This window comes from Mus caroli, unplaced genomic scaffold (assembly GCF_978045245.1).
Source record: "Mus caroli unplaced genomic scaffold, Mus_caroli_1 scaffold_17, whole genome shotgun sequence".
NCBI lineage: Eukaryota > Metazoa > Chordata > Mammalia > Rodentia > Muridae > Mus > Mus caroli.
Window position 1 is genome coordinate 53,587,549 of NW_028227272.1, and position 13,147 is coordinate 53,600,695.

Here is a 13,147-nt window from a genome sequence, read left to right on the forward strand (position 1 = left end):
CCAGAAAGAACTCCAAGTCCAAGGACCAGTACTCTGAAATTTCTAAACATCCTGATGCTACTCAGTGTTGTATGTGTTTCTTCTCGCTATGGAGAATGATGCTACTCAGTGTTGTATGTGTTCCTTCTCGCTATGGAGAATGATGCTACTCAGTGTTGTATGTGTTCCTTCTCGCTATGGAGAATGATGCTACTCAGTGTTGTATGTGTTCCTTCTCGCTATGGAGAATGATGCTACTCAGTGTTGTATGTGTTCCTTCTCGCTATGGAGAATGATGCTACTCAGTGTTGTATGTGTTCCTTCTCGCTATGGAGAATGATGCTACTCAGTGTTGTATGTGTTCCTTCTCACTATGGAGAATGATGCTACTCAGTGTTGTATGTGTTCCTTCTCGCTATGGAGAATGATGCTACTCAGTGTTGTATGTGTTCCTTCTCGCTATGGAGAATGATGCTACTCAGTGTTGTATGTGTTCCTTCTCGCTATGGAGAATGATGCTACTCAGTGTTGTATGTGTTCCTTCTCACTATGGAGAATGATGCTACTCAGTGTTGTATGTGTTCCTTCTCGCTATGGAGAATGATGCTACTCAGTGTTGTATGTGTTCCTTCTCACTATGGAGAATGATGCTACTCAGTGTTGTATGTGTTCCTTCTCGCTATGGAGAATGATGCTACTCAGTGTTGTATGTGTTCCTTCTCACTATGGAGAATGATGCTACTCAGTGTTGTATGTGTTCCTTCTCACTATGGAGAATGATGCTACTCAGTGTTGTATGTGTTCCTTCTCGCTATGGAGAATGATGCTACTCAGTGTTGTATGTGTTCCTTCTCGCTATGGAGAATGATGCTACTCAGTGTTGTATGTGTTCCTTCTCGCTATGGAGAATGATGCTACTCAGTGTTGTATGTGTTCCTTCTCGCTATGGAGAATGATGCTACTCAGTGTTGTATGTGTTCCTTCTCGCTATGGAGAATGATGCTACTCAGTGTTGTATGTGTTCCTTCTCGCTATGGAGAATGATGCTACTCAGTGTTGTATGTGTTCCTTCTCGCTATGGAGAATGATGCTACTCAGTGTTGTATGTGTTCCTTCTCGCTATGGAGAATGATGCTACTCAGTGTTGTATGTGTTCCTTCTCGCTATGGAGAATGATGCTACTCAGTGTTGTATGTGTTCCTTCTCGCTATGGAGAATGATGCTACTCAGTGTTGTATGTGTTCCTTCTCACTATGGAGAATGATGCTACTCAGTGTTGTATGTGTTCCTTCTCGCTATGGAGAATGATGCTACTCAGTGTTGTATGTGTTCCTTCTCGCTATGGAGAATGATGCTACTCAGTGTTGTATGTGTTCCTTCTCGCTATGGAGAATGATGCTACTCAGTGTTGTATGTGTTCCTTCTCACTATGGAGAATGATGCTACTCAGTGTTGTATGTGTTCCTTCTCGCTATGGAGAATGATGCTACTCAGTGTTGTATGTGTTCCTTCTCGCTATGGAGAATGATGCTACTCAGTGTTGTATGTGTTCCTTCTCGCTATGGAGAATGATGCTACTCAGTGTTGTATGTGTTCCTTCTCGCTATGGAGAATGATGCTACTCAGTGTTGTATGTGTTCCTTCTCGCTATGGAGAATGATGCTACTCAGTGTTGTATGTGTTCCTTCTCGCTATGGAGAATGATGCTACTCAGTGTTGTATGTGTTCCTTCTCGCTATGGAGAATGATGCTACTCAGTGTTGTATGTGTTCCTTCTCGCTATGGAGAATGATGCTACTCAGTGTTGTATGTGTTCCTTCTCGCTATGGAGAATGATGCTACTCAGTGTTGTATGTGTTCCTTCTCGCTATGGAGAATGATGCTACTCAGTGTTGTATGTGTTCCTTCTCGCTATGGAGAATGATGCTACTCAGTGTTGTATGTGTTCCTTCTCGCTATGGAGAATGATGCTACTCAGTGTTGTATGTGTTCCTTCTCGCTATGGAGAATGATGCTACTCAGTGTTGTATGTGTTCCTTCTCACTATGGAGAATGATGCTACTCAGTGTTGTATGTGTTCCTTCTCGCTATGGAGAATGATGCTACTCAGTGTTGTATGTGTTCCTTCTCGCTATGGAGAATGATGCTACTCAGTGTTGTATGTGTTCCTTCTCGCTATGGAGAATGATGCTACTCAGTGTTGTATGTGTTCCTTCTCACTATGGAGAATGATGCTACTCAGTGTTGTATGTGTTCCTTCTCGCTATGGAGAATGATGCTACTCAGTGTTGTATGTGTTCCTTCTCGCTATGGAGAATGATGCTACTCAGTGTTGTATGTGTTCCTTCTCGCTATGGAGAATGATGCTACTCAGTGTTGTATGTGTTCCTTCTCGCTATGGAGAATGATGCTACTCAGTGTTGTATGTGTTCCTTCTCGCTATGGAGAATGATGCTACTCAGTGTTGTATGTGTTCCTTCTCACTATGGAGAATGATGCTACTCAGTGTTGTATGTGTTCCTTCTCACTATGGAGAATGATGCTACTCAGTGTTGTATGTGTTCCTTCTCGCTATGGAGAATGATGCTACTCAGTGTTGTATGTGTTCCTTCTCGCTATGGAGAATGATGCTACTCAGTGTTGTATGTGTTCCTTCTCGCTATGGAGAATGATGCTACTCAGTGTTGTATGTGTTCCCTCTCGCTATGGAGAATGCAGCCCCCTGGCTCTTTTGTAAGCTGTCAGAGGCTGTTTGTTCTAATTGCTTGTTTGGGAGATACTAAGTATCTCACAGACTGCATGGGCTCTATAGCTGTTTTGGTTGTGAATAGCTGGCCCTTGAGTTAGAAGATCTGAGCTCAGATTCAGATGTTGTCTACCGCCAGTACTTGGTAGGTACTACTACTGTTCTTTGCAGGATGGCACACACAGTTCTTGAGGCTTTTTGGGAAAACGCCTTCCAGCTCAACCTATGAGTTCTATGAAAAGGTGACTTTTAACTTGGTGTCATTGAAATTTCTTTGTGTTTCAGATCATAGGATTATGCCTATCAATCAATTACTAACATCAAAACATACCCCATTTTCTAGTAAATATGAAGTAAAAGTGAGAAATAATTAAGCATAGATTAAAACCAGTCTTTGAGGAGTTACCAGAAAGTAGCAACACTCTTCCATAACTGATTCTCTGTGCCTGGAGTGTGAAATATTCTTTTAATGGAATATTTCCAAAATCTCCCAAGCTGATGAATTCATTCCATTTATTCAGCATTAGTATTAGATTTATCTCTTATGGTTTTATATGCCAACATAGGAATCTGTTGGTTATTTTGTTCATTTTTAACTCAGTAAAATACAACTAATTTCTCTGAAACTTCAAATATTCTCTCAGTCTAGAACTGACACCATACATGATAGTTTCTCTGATCCTCAGTCATTCTAAAAATAATGCTGACAGTTTGATTTATGCAAATCTTTGGCTCAAGAAGTTGCAATTTATATGTTAGCATCTGATGAAGGTTTTCCATGGAAAGTGCAAAAACCCAACCAGATGACCTCAGCACAACTGGGCCCTTTGGCATTATCACAGTGTTGCTCTGAACTTTGTGACAGAAAGTTATGTTCATGACCATCACACGAAAAACCCAGAAATCCAGCCTTGAGGCTGAGGGTCCCTTGTCTGTATTACAGCATATTTTCCAGAACCATAGTTGAGTGGAATCCTGAATAACAGCCTTTCACTGGCAAGGCAGGCATGGGTTCCATCTTCTGAGAACCCTGTTTGTTTGGAGCTCTTCAGCTCCAGCTGCAGGACCAGGAAGAGCTGTTTCTTGAATGTGCCAAGGCTTCTTAGTTAAGGATGGTTGTTGCATTTTGTTTACATCTCAGGAGATTTTATGCTGTTTTTCTAAAGTCTAGAAGGCTCTTTGATAGAAGCACCTACTTAAGGATGGTGGAACATACTGAATGATCTAATATCCACCTTTTACAGTTTATCTGGAATCTACATAACAGTCTTGGATATCAATTTATAAAATTAGCTGTGGAGAGCTTTGGTGGTTCTTACTGTCATTGTCATATAAATTGTAAACCTTTAGCTCTCAGGAGAATGCACTCTAACTCCGCTGTGTAGAGGATTCTCAACTTGGATTTCCGCCATCGGTGTGTTTATAACGCAGTTATTAAAGCAAGAGGTTCTCTGCTCAAGTGACCGTGATTAATTTTCATGCTGGCCTAAGGCAACAAGAGCAACTGTTAAGAAAACAAATTTCTGTGGCTGGGTCTCCAGGTGCGGGTGGCAAGCTGAAGGAAATAGAGTGGTGACAACACTTTCAGGGGGTTAAATGACACTTTCACAGGGGTCACGTATCAGATAGCCTGCATATCAGACATTTACATTACAATTCATAAAAGTAGCAACATTACAGCTATGAAGTAGAAACCAAAGTAATTTTATGATTGGGGTCACCACAGCATGAGGAACTGTATTAAAGGGTCCCAGCATGAAGAAGTTTGAGAACCACTGAATTAGAGGCATGGGCAAGTATGTGAGTGACCCTGGCTAAGTTTGCCAAACAAAGAAGCCTAGTGTATAAAAATCAAGTATCCTAGCGGTTTAAATGAAGAGCTTTGTCAGTTGGAGTGGGCAGGAATTAATGTATATGAGTTTTAAAAATAATTCTTAGGATTGGAATGAGGACGTGACTATTTTTTGCTGGATTCCGAGTAGGAGCTGGTACCAGGCAGATGAGGAGCGTGCCGTATATTTTGCTTAGCAAATTAAATAGTCCTCCTCAGTTAATTATGTCTGTTAATTTCACTATAAAGTTTGAAAGCATCAAAAAGTGCCTATAAATATTGTTGGACATTTACTTTTGATAAGTTTTATTATTAGAAATGAGTTTAACATATTAAATTAGAGGTCCTGCTTTTACTCTTTAAAATGGTCAAATAGACACACTTAATTGGAGTTTTTGTTGTTGTTGTTATGTCTTGGTTTTTGGCTGGGACTTTCACTTGGAAGCTGGTGTGGTTTTGTTCCTTTGATTTCTAAGCTTTGTCACAGCCTGAGGTCCTCACCCTTTGTAGCTCACAGGTCAGGATCACCACTTGAGGTGGTTAACACTCAGACCTCACTGTAAGGGACAGTTTCCGTTTCTCGCTTGAGTTCACAAGAGCATGTAAACCATCAAAGATGTCTCAGTGCAGAGAATCCCTGCCTTTCTCAGCTCGCCTCCAATGCCTGCTTCTCCATTTCTCTTCCCCCTGGGAGCTGCTTTTGTTTGGGGGTTGGGTTAGTCAGTGATGCTTCGCATTTGTTTTTGACTGGTTTTATATGCATAACCCAGTGCATTTCTGAAACCCAGTGCCTCTGCCTTTACCCTCCCTGCCTATCCCATAGAATGAGATCTGTCACTCTTCAGTGTGGTATCACACTTGGCTCTGAATTACTATATTTTCTTTCTTTTTGAGTTCTGAAAGCAGGTCATTTAATTCCTAGAAAGTTGCTCTATAAAAGCATCTGTTGTCGCTTTTTCTCCCATTCACTCCTTGTATCTTCCAAACCTGCCGCTCTCTCATTCAGAATTATCAGGGTTAACTCAGACAAACTGCTATCTGAGCTGTATAAATAGACAGATAGTTTATGTTGTAATGAAAGCTGATAGGTGCCAAATTGATTAATTTCTTTTTATAGGAAATAAAAGAAGTTCTAATCCCCCTACCCCATGCTTGAAAAATACAGCTAATTTTAATTATCGTCTTGAAAGAAATTTCTTTTTATTGAGTAGAAGAATACAAAAACTACTGGAAAGGACCTGTTGTTCTCCCCCCCCCCCCTCAGAAATAATAAATGCCACCCAACTATCGTCAGCAAAATATAGATTTCTCACTTCTCATTTGGCCATCGGAGGGTTTGTTATTTATCATCAGATGTTATTTTATTTGTTAAGTGGTTCATGAAACCTGAGACCATACTTGGATTTTGTTTACTGGCAATATGTACTCATAACCACGGGCAGTACCATATGAACACATGTGGCCCTTTTACACTAAAATTTCTTATCTTTTATGAAAGAACATGAGGTCCAGCCAAGCTGGATATCATTCAAAACTAACAGAGTGCAGGCATTAGAGAATGGGACATTGCCTTCTTCTCACTTCCTGGGTTGAACATGGCTGCTCTGTGGGAAACGAAATGGCAGGTGGCAAGAACTTCAGAACACCCCTGAGACAGCCATCAGACATTTATAGTAAGAGCCACAGCAAAGATGGCAGGACAAATGAGAGCTCTTAACTCTTTTGCTGGGGTTTATGCAACGGATGCAAGGGGAGTAAACCTCGGTATCCTAAGCTGGAATTGCCTAGGCCTTCGTCAAGGAGTGAGTGAATGTGTCTTGTGGTAAAGACTGTGTAGTTTCTGCCTTAGGTGACCCCCTCAGCACTGCTCTAACGCTACTTGCTTTCATTGCAGCCCCGGAACCTGAGACTCGATCATCTGCCCAGTCAACAAAGGGTAAAGATGCTTCCTTGAATCAAAGTGGAAGAACGGCCTGTATCACGTTTTGTGCTCAACTTTTGCCCTTAGATTTGCTTCACTTGAAAAATACTTAATTGTTCTTCAGATAGGTCCTTTTTTTGCAGCTGTTTTTGCAAGAACATTGACCCTGTGCCTGGGCTTGGCTGAACAGAGGCTCTGGGACACCCATGAAAGCCATACAGCCTTGGATGTGACCTATCATATTCAAGGAGATTTTCCTTAGCTGCTTCTAACCTGTTATTTCCAGTGGAGACTCCTGGCATCCACAGGCATAGTTGTGCTTCCCTTTGGGAGGTGTTTCCCACCCCTCTCCCTTTTCAAAAACCGCTATCATTTGCAGACTTTCTTGAAAAGCGAGATGATTGTTCCAGATCTGAAAATTCTCATGTGTCACCAGATAATCTATTAGGAGTCAGGGAAAAAGAAAAAAGAGAAAGTAACAACAAAGCTAACACTGATAGCTTCTTTTTCTTCAAAAGAGAAAAAAAAAAAAAAAAAACAAAGCAAATCCAAACCAACCAAAGAACAGCCCCATCCTGCTGCCACGCTAGCCCGTTACACACACTTTCCTTCACAACCAAAGCTCCTGCTTGGCGGATTACATCCACAGCTTCCAGAGGCCCAGGCCTCTGCCCTTTTTCCACTTCTTTCTCCAGACTTTAGCTGGCTACATTTTTATTCATTTTGTCTAAAACCTCAGGAATTGATTTCAGTAGAAATCTCATGTGCATAAAATTTCACCACTTATAATTTGCTCAAGCTAGAAAGTTAAAAATTGAGCATATCCCACATTTTAGTCCATTCTGCATTCATTTTTCCTTTGACTTGATTTCCCCCTTGGTAATTTTGCATGTGGTTTCAGGATCTAGAGCCCGGAGAAAATGTCAGTAATAATGTTGGTTGGTCGTGCAATTACTGAGGGTCACTCCTTTAGATTCATGTTCATAGAGTAATAATATATCAGTGTCTACTAGCTTTGTTTGTTTGTTTGTTTGTTTTTGTTTTTGTTTTTTGAGACAGGGTTTCTCTGTATAGCCCTGGCTGTCCTGGAACTCACTTTGTAGTCCAGGTTGGCCTCGAACTAGAAATCCGAATGCCTCTGCCTCCCAAGTGCTGGGATTAAAGGCGTGCACCACCACGCCCTTCTTCCACTAGCTTTTGTATTCTTGATTATTCTTAAAAATTTTTTTAATCTTTCACTACCTATAAATAAAATCTTTCACTACCTATAAATACCTATAAATTTCACTTTCCTATAAATATGTCTCATTTTTAAAAAAAAGTTTCCCTTGACATAATTTTGAAATTCAACATTTTTTTTGCCCTATTATTTACATGTGGGTTTCTTTAATGCTAAGTAGAAAAAAAAACCCTTCTGTTTTATAATATTAAGCCAAATTTTAATTTTAATTCTTAGTGCTTCTGAAAAATCAATCTTCCTCATGTTCCTTCTGATAGTATAGCTTCAAAACTTTCATGTGACCATCTCCTCTACACTGCACACTCATTTTGAGATTTTTCAATGTCTGTCTCAAAGTGGAAGAATAGGCAAACTATAAAGAGAAAGGGATAAAAGGAAGAGCGAGCGAGCGAGCGAGAGAGCAAGAGAGAGAGAGAGAGAGAATGAGCACAAAATAACATTAAAAAACCAAACTAACTAAACTCCACATTTTATGTAATGATAATGATAGAAAATGACAAAGTACCTGGGACAAAAAAATAAATTAAGGCAAACAAAGAAAGGCAAACAGAACAAACTGCAGGGGGCAAGCCAGTAAGCAGCATCCCTCCTAGGAGCCTGCCTCTGTCCCTGTTTGAATTCCTGCTGTGGCTTCCTTGAGTGATAGGTTGGGACTTGGAAATGTGAGTCAAATCTTCACCAAATTGCTTTTGGTCTACATTTTACACCTCAACAGAAAGCCAAATTAGGACAAGGGTTTTAAAAAAAAAAAAAAAAAAAAAAAAAAGGAATGGGGGCACTCCTTGGACACCTCTGGAGAAATCAAAGCATTCCAACAAGAAAAAAAAAGTGGCAAAACAGAATGTGTCCAGATTGAACAAGAGGTTAAAATATGTGACTAAACTACATGTAACCTTTACTCTCAATTTCTAGCATTAACCTTTCTCTGCTAACTAGAAATTTTCCCTTTTTTAGCTCCACGCGAGACCAAAAAACCAGGTCGCCACCGCCTCCGCCGTCCTAAAACCACACGTAGTCCAGAAGTACCCAAGTCCAAACCTGGTAAATGTGACATTTAGGGTTCTGGTTAGGTTCCGGTTACCATAGATGCAATGATGTGGCTTCTACCCCCCCAAACAGCTGGGCTTTAGGAAACGATATGGTTGGTTGGTATACTTGAGATCTTTATATCTACTCTCGGCGTTCGTGTTATAAATGATGCACCTATGTCTTTACTTGCAATTAGTAAGTATACAATGTGAAAAGCTGGCCCACCAAGTGGATTATTAAAGCAAGAATCTTTAGAGTCTTACAGCTGATTCACGTGGAGGACTGCTGAGGTATGGGAAAGCAAGAGCGGATTGGCTAGGAGAAGCCAAAGGAGAGTTATATTCAGGAAAACGGGAGACTGTGTACAGCTTCTGCCTTAGGATGCCACTCCATGGTATAATTAGTGTTCTTGGTGTTTTGCTTCCATAGCTCTTGAATCTGCCACTGTGACACCGGAGATCTTGGTACCCAAAATTGGTAATTCTGCATCCTCTCTGTCTTGTCACTCTTTCTTCTCATGGTCTCCAACCCGTGCATGGCTGAAGTTCTCTCACCCCATAAACCATACTTTCCTTTATTTCTGGTGTGGGCGGGAAGAGGCCAGAACCTGGAGAAATCTTCCGGTATAATCTGCTATGCTGGGGTAGGGAAGCTCTGTGGTCTTACGCACAGCTTCCCTGTTCTCTGCTGACCCTCTGTGCTTCAGTCACATGTCCTGGTGTTCAGAGAGCCATCTGTTTTTCCTCACAGATGTCTGTAGTCTGCTTGGACTAAACAAATGGCAGACATTTTTCCAGTTTCATTTCCCATTAGTGAATGTTTTTAGTATGTTTGCATACTATAGGCTGATTGTGATCTAGGGTCCAGCGTAAAACTGGTGGTTTGTTTGTCTTTGCAACTTGAGACCATTCAATGTTCCAGGATAACTGTTACTATTTTTAGTGGGAATACTGTGACTATAATTGTTTAACTTCTCAGAATTCAGTTTGTCTCTGATCATTTTAAGAAATTCCCCCAAATCGTTAGCCATGTGTCACTATTTCTTGTGTTAATAGCAGATGTTTATGGGTAATTTTCCAGGTTTCTTCTTGAGCAACTTTAAAATTCCCTATCTTACTGTTTTGTACCAAAAGCAAAGCAAAGTGATAGAAATGATACACTTAGTCCTTAAATGGTGTATTCAAGAAGAAAATCCTATGATGGTTAATACTTTGACGCAAAGACACATTTTGGGCATTTTAAGATTGTTCTTCCATGGGAAACGAATGGTACAAACGAAGAGCTAAACTGAACATGATTTCCACCGTTCCAGGGACTACTTTTACATTTGAATTGAGTCTACACAGAGTGTTTCTCAGCTTATACAACCTTTATTTTGACAGTCACAACTGTGACCATTATGCTAATTTTAATACCTTCTCTTCTAGTTCCCAAACCACCTCAGAAACCTAAAGCCACACGCAGGCCAGAGGTACCCCAAGTCAAGCCTGGTAATTAATGCCTTACATTTTCTTTTTTTTTTTTTTTTTTTTTTTGAGATTCAAGTACATTTTATTCTGACAGTCAGATAAAGCAATTCTATAAAAGGGGACATACAGCTCATGGGTATATGCACATCTCCATCCCATTACTAAACTACGGTATTTCCTACTCCAAATTATTATTTTTTTTTAAATATTTTTATTACATATTTTCCTCAATTACATTTCCAATACTATCCCAAAAGTCCCCCATAGCGCCCCCCACTTCCCTACCCACCCATTCCCATTCTTTTGGCCCTGGCATTCCCCTATATTGGGGCATATAAAGTTTGCAAGTCCAATGGGCCTCTCTTTCCAGTGATGGCCGACTAGGCCATCTTTCGATACATATGCAGCTAGAGACAAGAGCTCCAGGGTTCTGGTTAGTACATCATGTTGTTCCAACAATAGGGTTGCAGATCCCTTTAGCTCCTTGGGTACTTTCTCTAGCTTCTCCATTGGGAGCCCTGTGATACATCCAATAGCTGACTGTGAACATCCACTCCTGTGTTTGCTAGGCCCCAGCATCGTCTCACAAGAGACAGCTATATTTGGGTCCTTTCAGCAAGATCTTACTAGTGTATGCAATGGTGCCAGCGTTTAGAAGCTGATTATGGGACGGATCCCTGGATACAGCAGTCTCTAAATGGTCCATCCTTTCATCACAGCTACGAACTTTGTCTCTGTAACTCCTTCCCTGGGTGTTTTGTTCCCAATTCTAAGAAGGTGCACAATGTCCACACTTTGGTCTTCATTCTTCTTGAGTTTCATGCGTTTATCAAATTGTATCTTATATCTTGGGTATCCTAAGTTTTGGGCTAATATCCACTTATGAATGAATACATATTGTGTGAGATCTTTTGTGATTGTGTTACTTCACTCAAGATGATGCCCTCCAGGTCCATCCATTTGGCTAGGAATTTCATAAATTCATTCTTTTTAATAGCTGAGTAGTACTCCATTGTGTAAATGTACCATAATTTCTGTATCCATTCCTCTGTTGAGGGACATCTGGGTTCTTTCCAGCTTCTGGCTATTATAAATAGGGCTGCTATGAACATAGTGGAGCATGTGTCCTTTTTACCGGTTGGGACATCTTCTGGGTATATGCCCAGGAGAGGTATTGCTGGATCCTCCGGTAGTACTATGTCCAATTTTCTGAGGAACCGCCAGACTGATTTCCAGAGTGGTTGTACAAGCTTGCAATCCCACCAACAATGGAGGAGTGTTCCACTTTCTCCACATCCTCGCCAGCATCTGCTGTCACCTGAATTTTTGATCTTAGCCATTCTGACTGGTGTGAGGTGGAATCTCAGGGTTGTTTTGATTTGCATTTCCCTGATGATTAAGGATGTTGAACATTTTTTCAGGTGCTTCTCTGCCATTCGGTATTCCTCAGGTGAGAATTCTTTGTTCAGTTCTGAGCCCCATTTTTTAATGGGGTTATTTGACTTTCTGGAGTCCACCTTCTTGAGTTCTTTATATATATTGGATGTTAGTCCCTTATCTGATTTAGGATAGGTGAAGATCCTTTCCCAAACTGTTGGTGGTTTTTTTGTCTTATTGATGGTGTCTTTAGCCTTGCAGAAGCTTTGTAGTTTCATGAGGTCCCTCTTGTCAATTCTCGATCTTACAGCACAAGCCATTACTGTTCTATTCAGGAATTTTTCCCCTGTGCCCATATCTTCAAGGCTTTTCCCCACTTTCTCCTCTATAAGTTTCAGTGTCTCTGGTTTTATGTGAAGTTCCTTGATCCACTTAGACTTGACCTTAGTACAAGGAGATAGGAATGGATCGATTCGCATTCTTCTACATGTTAACAACCAGTTGTGCCAGCACCATTTGTTGAAAATGCTGTCTTTCTTCCACTGGATGTTTTTAGCTCCCTTGTCGAAGATCAAGTGACCATAGGTGTGTGGATTCATTTCTGGGTCTTCAATTCTATTCCATTGGTCTATTTGTCTGTCACTATACCAGTACCATGCAGTTTTTATCACAATTGCTCTGTAGTAGAGCTTTAGGTCCGGCATGGTGATTCCACCAGAGGTTCTTTTATCCTTGAGGAGAGTTTTTGCTATCCTAGGTTTTTTGTTATTCCAGATGAATTTGCAGATTGCACTTTCTAATTCGTTGAAGAATTGATTTGGAATTTTGATGGGGATTGCATTGAATCTGTAGATTGCTTTTGGCAAGATAGCCATTTTTACAATGTTGATCCTGCCAATCCATGAGCATGGGAGATCTTTCCATCTTCTGAGATCTTCTATAATTTCTTTCTTCAGAGACTTGAAGTTTTTATTATACAGATCTTTCACTTCCTTAGTTAGAGTCACGCCAAGATATTTTATATTATTTGTGACTATTGAGAAGGGTGTTGTTTCCCTAATTTCTTTCTCAGCCTGTTTATTCTTTGTGTAGAGAAAGGCCATTGATTTGTTTGAGTTAATTTTATATCCAGCTACTTCACCGAAGCTGTTTATCAGGCTTAGGAGTTCTCTGGTGGAATTTTTAGGGTCACTTATATATACTATCATATCATCTGCAAAAAGTGATATTTTGACTTCATCTTTTCCAATTTGTATCCCTTTGATCTCCTTTTGTTGTCGAATTGCTCTGGCTAGGACTTCAAGTACAATGTTGAATAGGTATGGAGAAAGTGGACAGCCTTGTCTAGTCCCTGATTTTAGAGGGATTGCTTCAAGCTTCTCACCATTTACTTTGATGTTGGCTACTGGTTTGCTGTAGATTGCTTTTATCATGTTTAGGTATGGGCCTTGAATTCCTGATCTTTCCAAGACTTTTATCATGAATGGGTGTTGGATCTTGTCAAATGCTTTTTCCGCATCTAAGGAGATGACCATGTGGTTTTTGTCTTTGAGTT

At 40.5% G+C, this 13,147-nt stretch overlaps 1 protein-coding gene across 7 annotated transcripts in view; it reads left to right on the top strand.

Moving 5' to 3' along the window:
• Abi3bp (ABI family member 3 binding protein) overlaps positions 1–13,147 on the top strand; it is a 217,080-nt gene that overhangs the window by 125,478 nt on the left and 78,455 nt on the right. For 2 of the 7 annotated variants that reach the window (XM_085832334.1, XM_085832336.1), the window contains exons 19-20: positions 6,451–6,492; positions 8,672–8,758. The exons of 3 other annotated variants lie outside the window; for them this stretch is intronic. In XM_085832334.1, the coding sequence (XP_085688460.1) occupies positions 6,451–6,492; positions 8,672–8,758 (129 nt within the window). Of the gene's footprint in view, positions 1–6,450; positions 6,493–8,671; positions 8,759–9,175; positions 9,224–10,173; positions 10,237–13,147 lie in introns of all 7 variants that reach the window. 2 more of the 7 variants (XM_085832338.1, XM_085832335.1) reach the window with 2 other exon arrangements.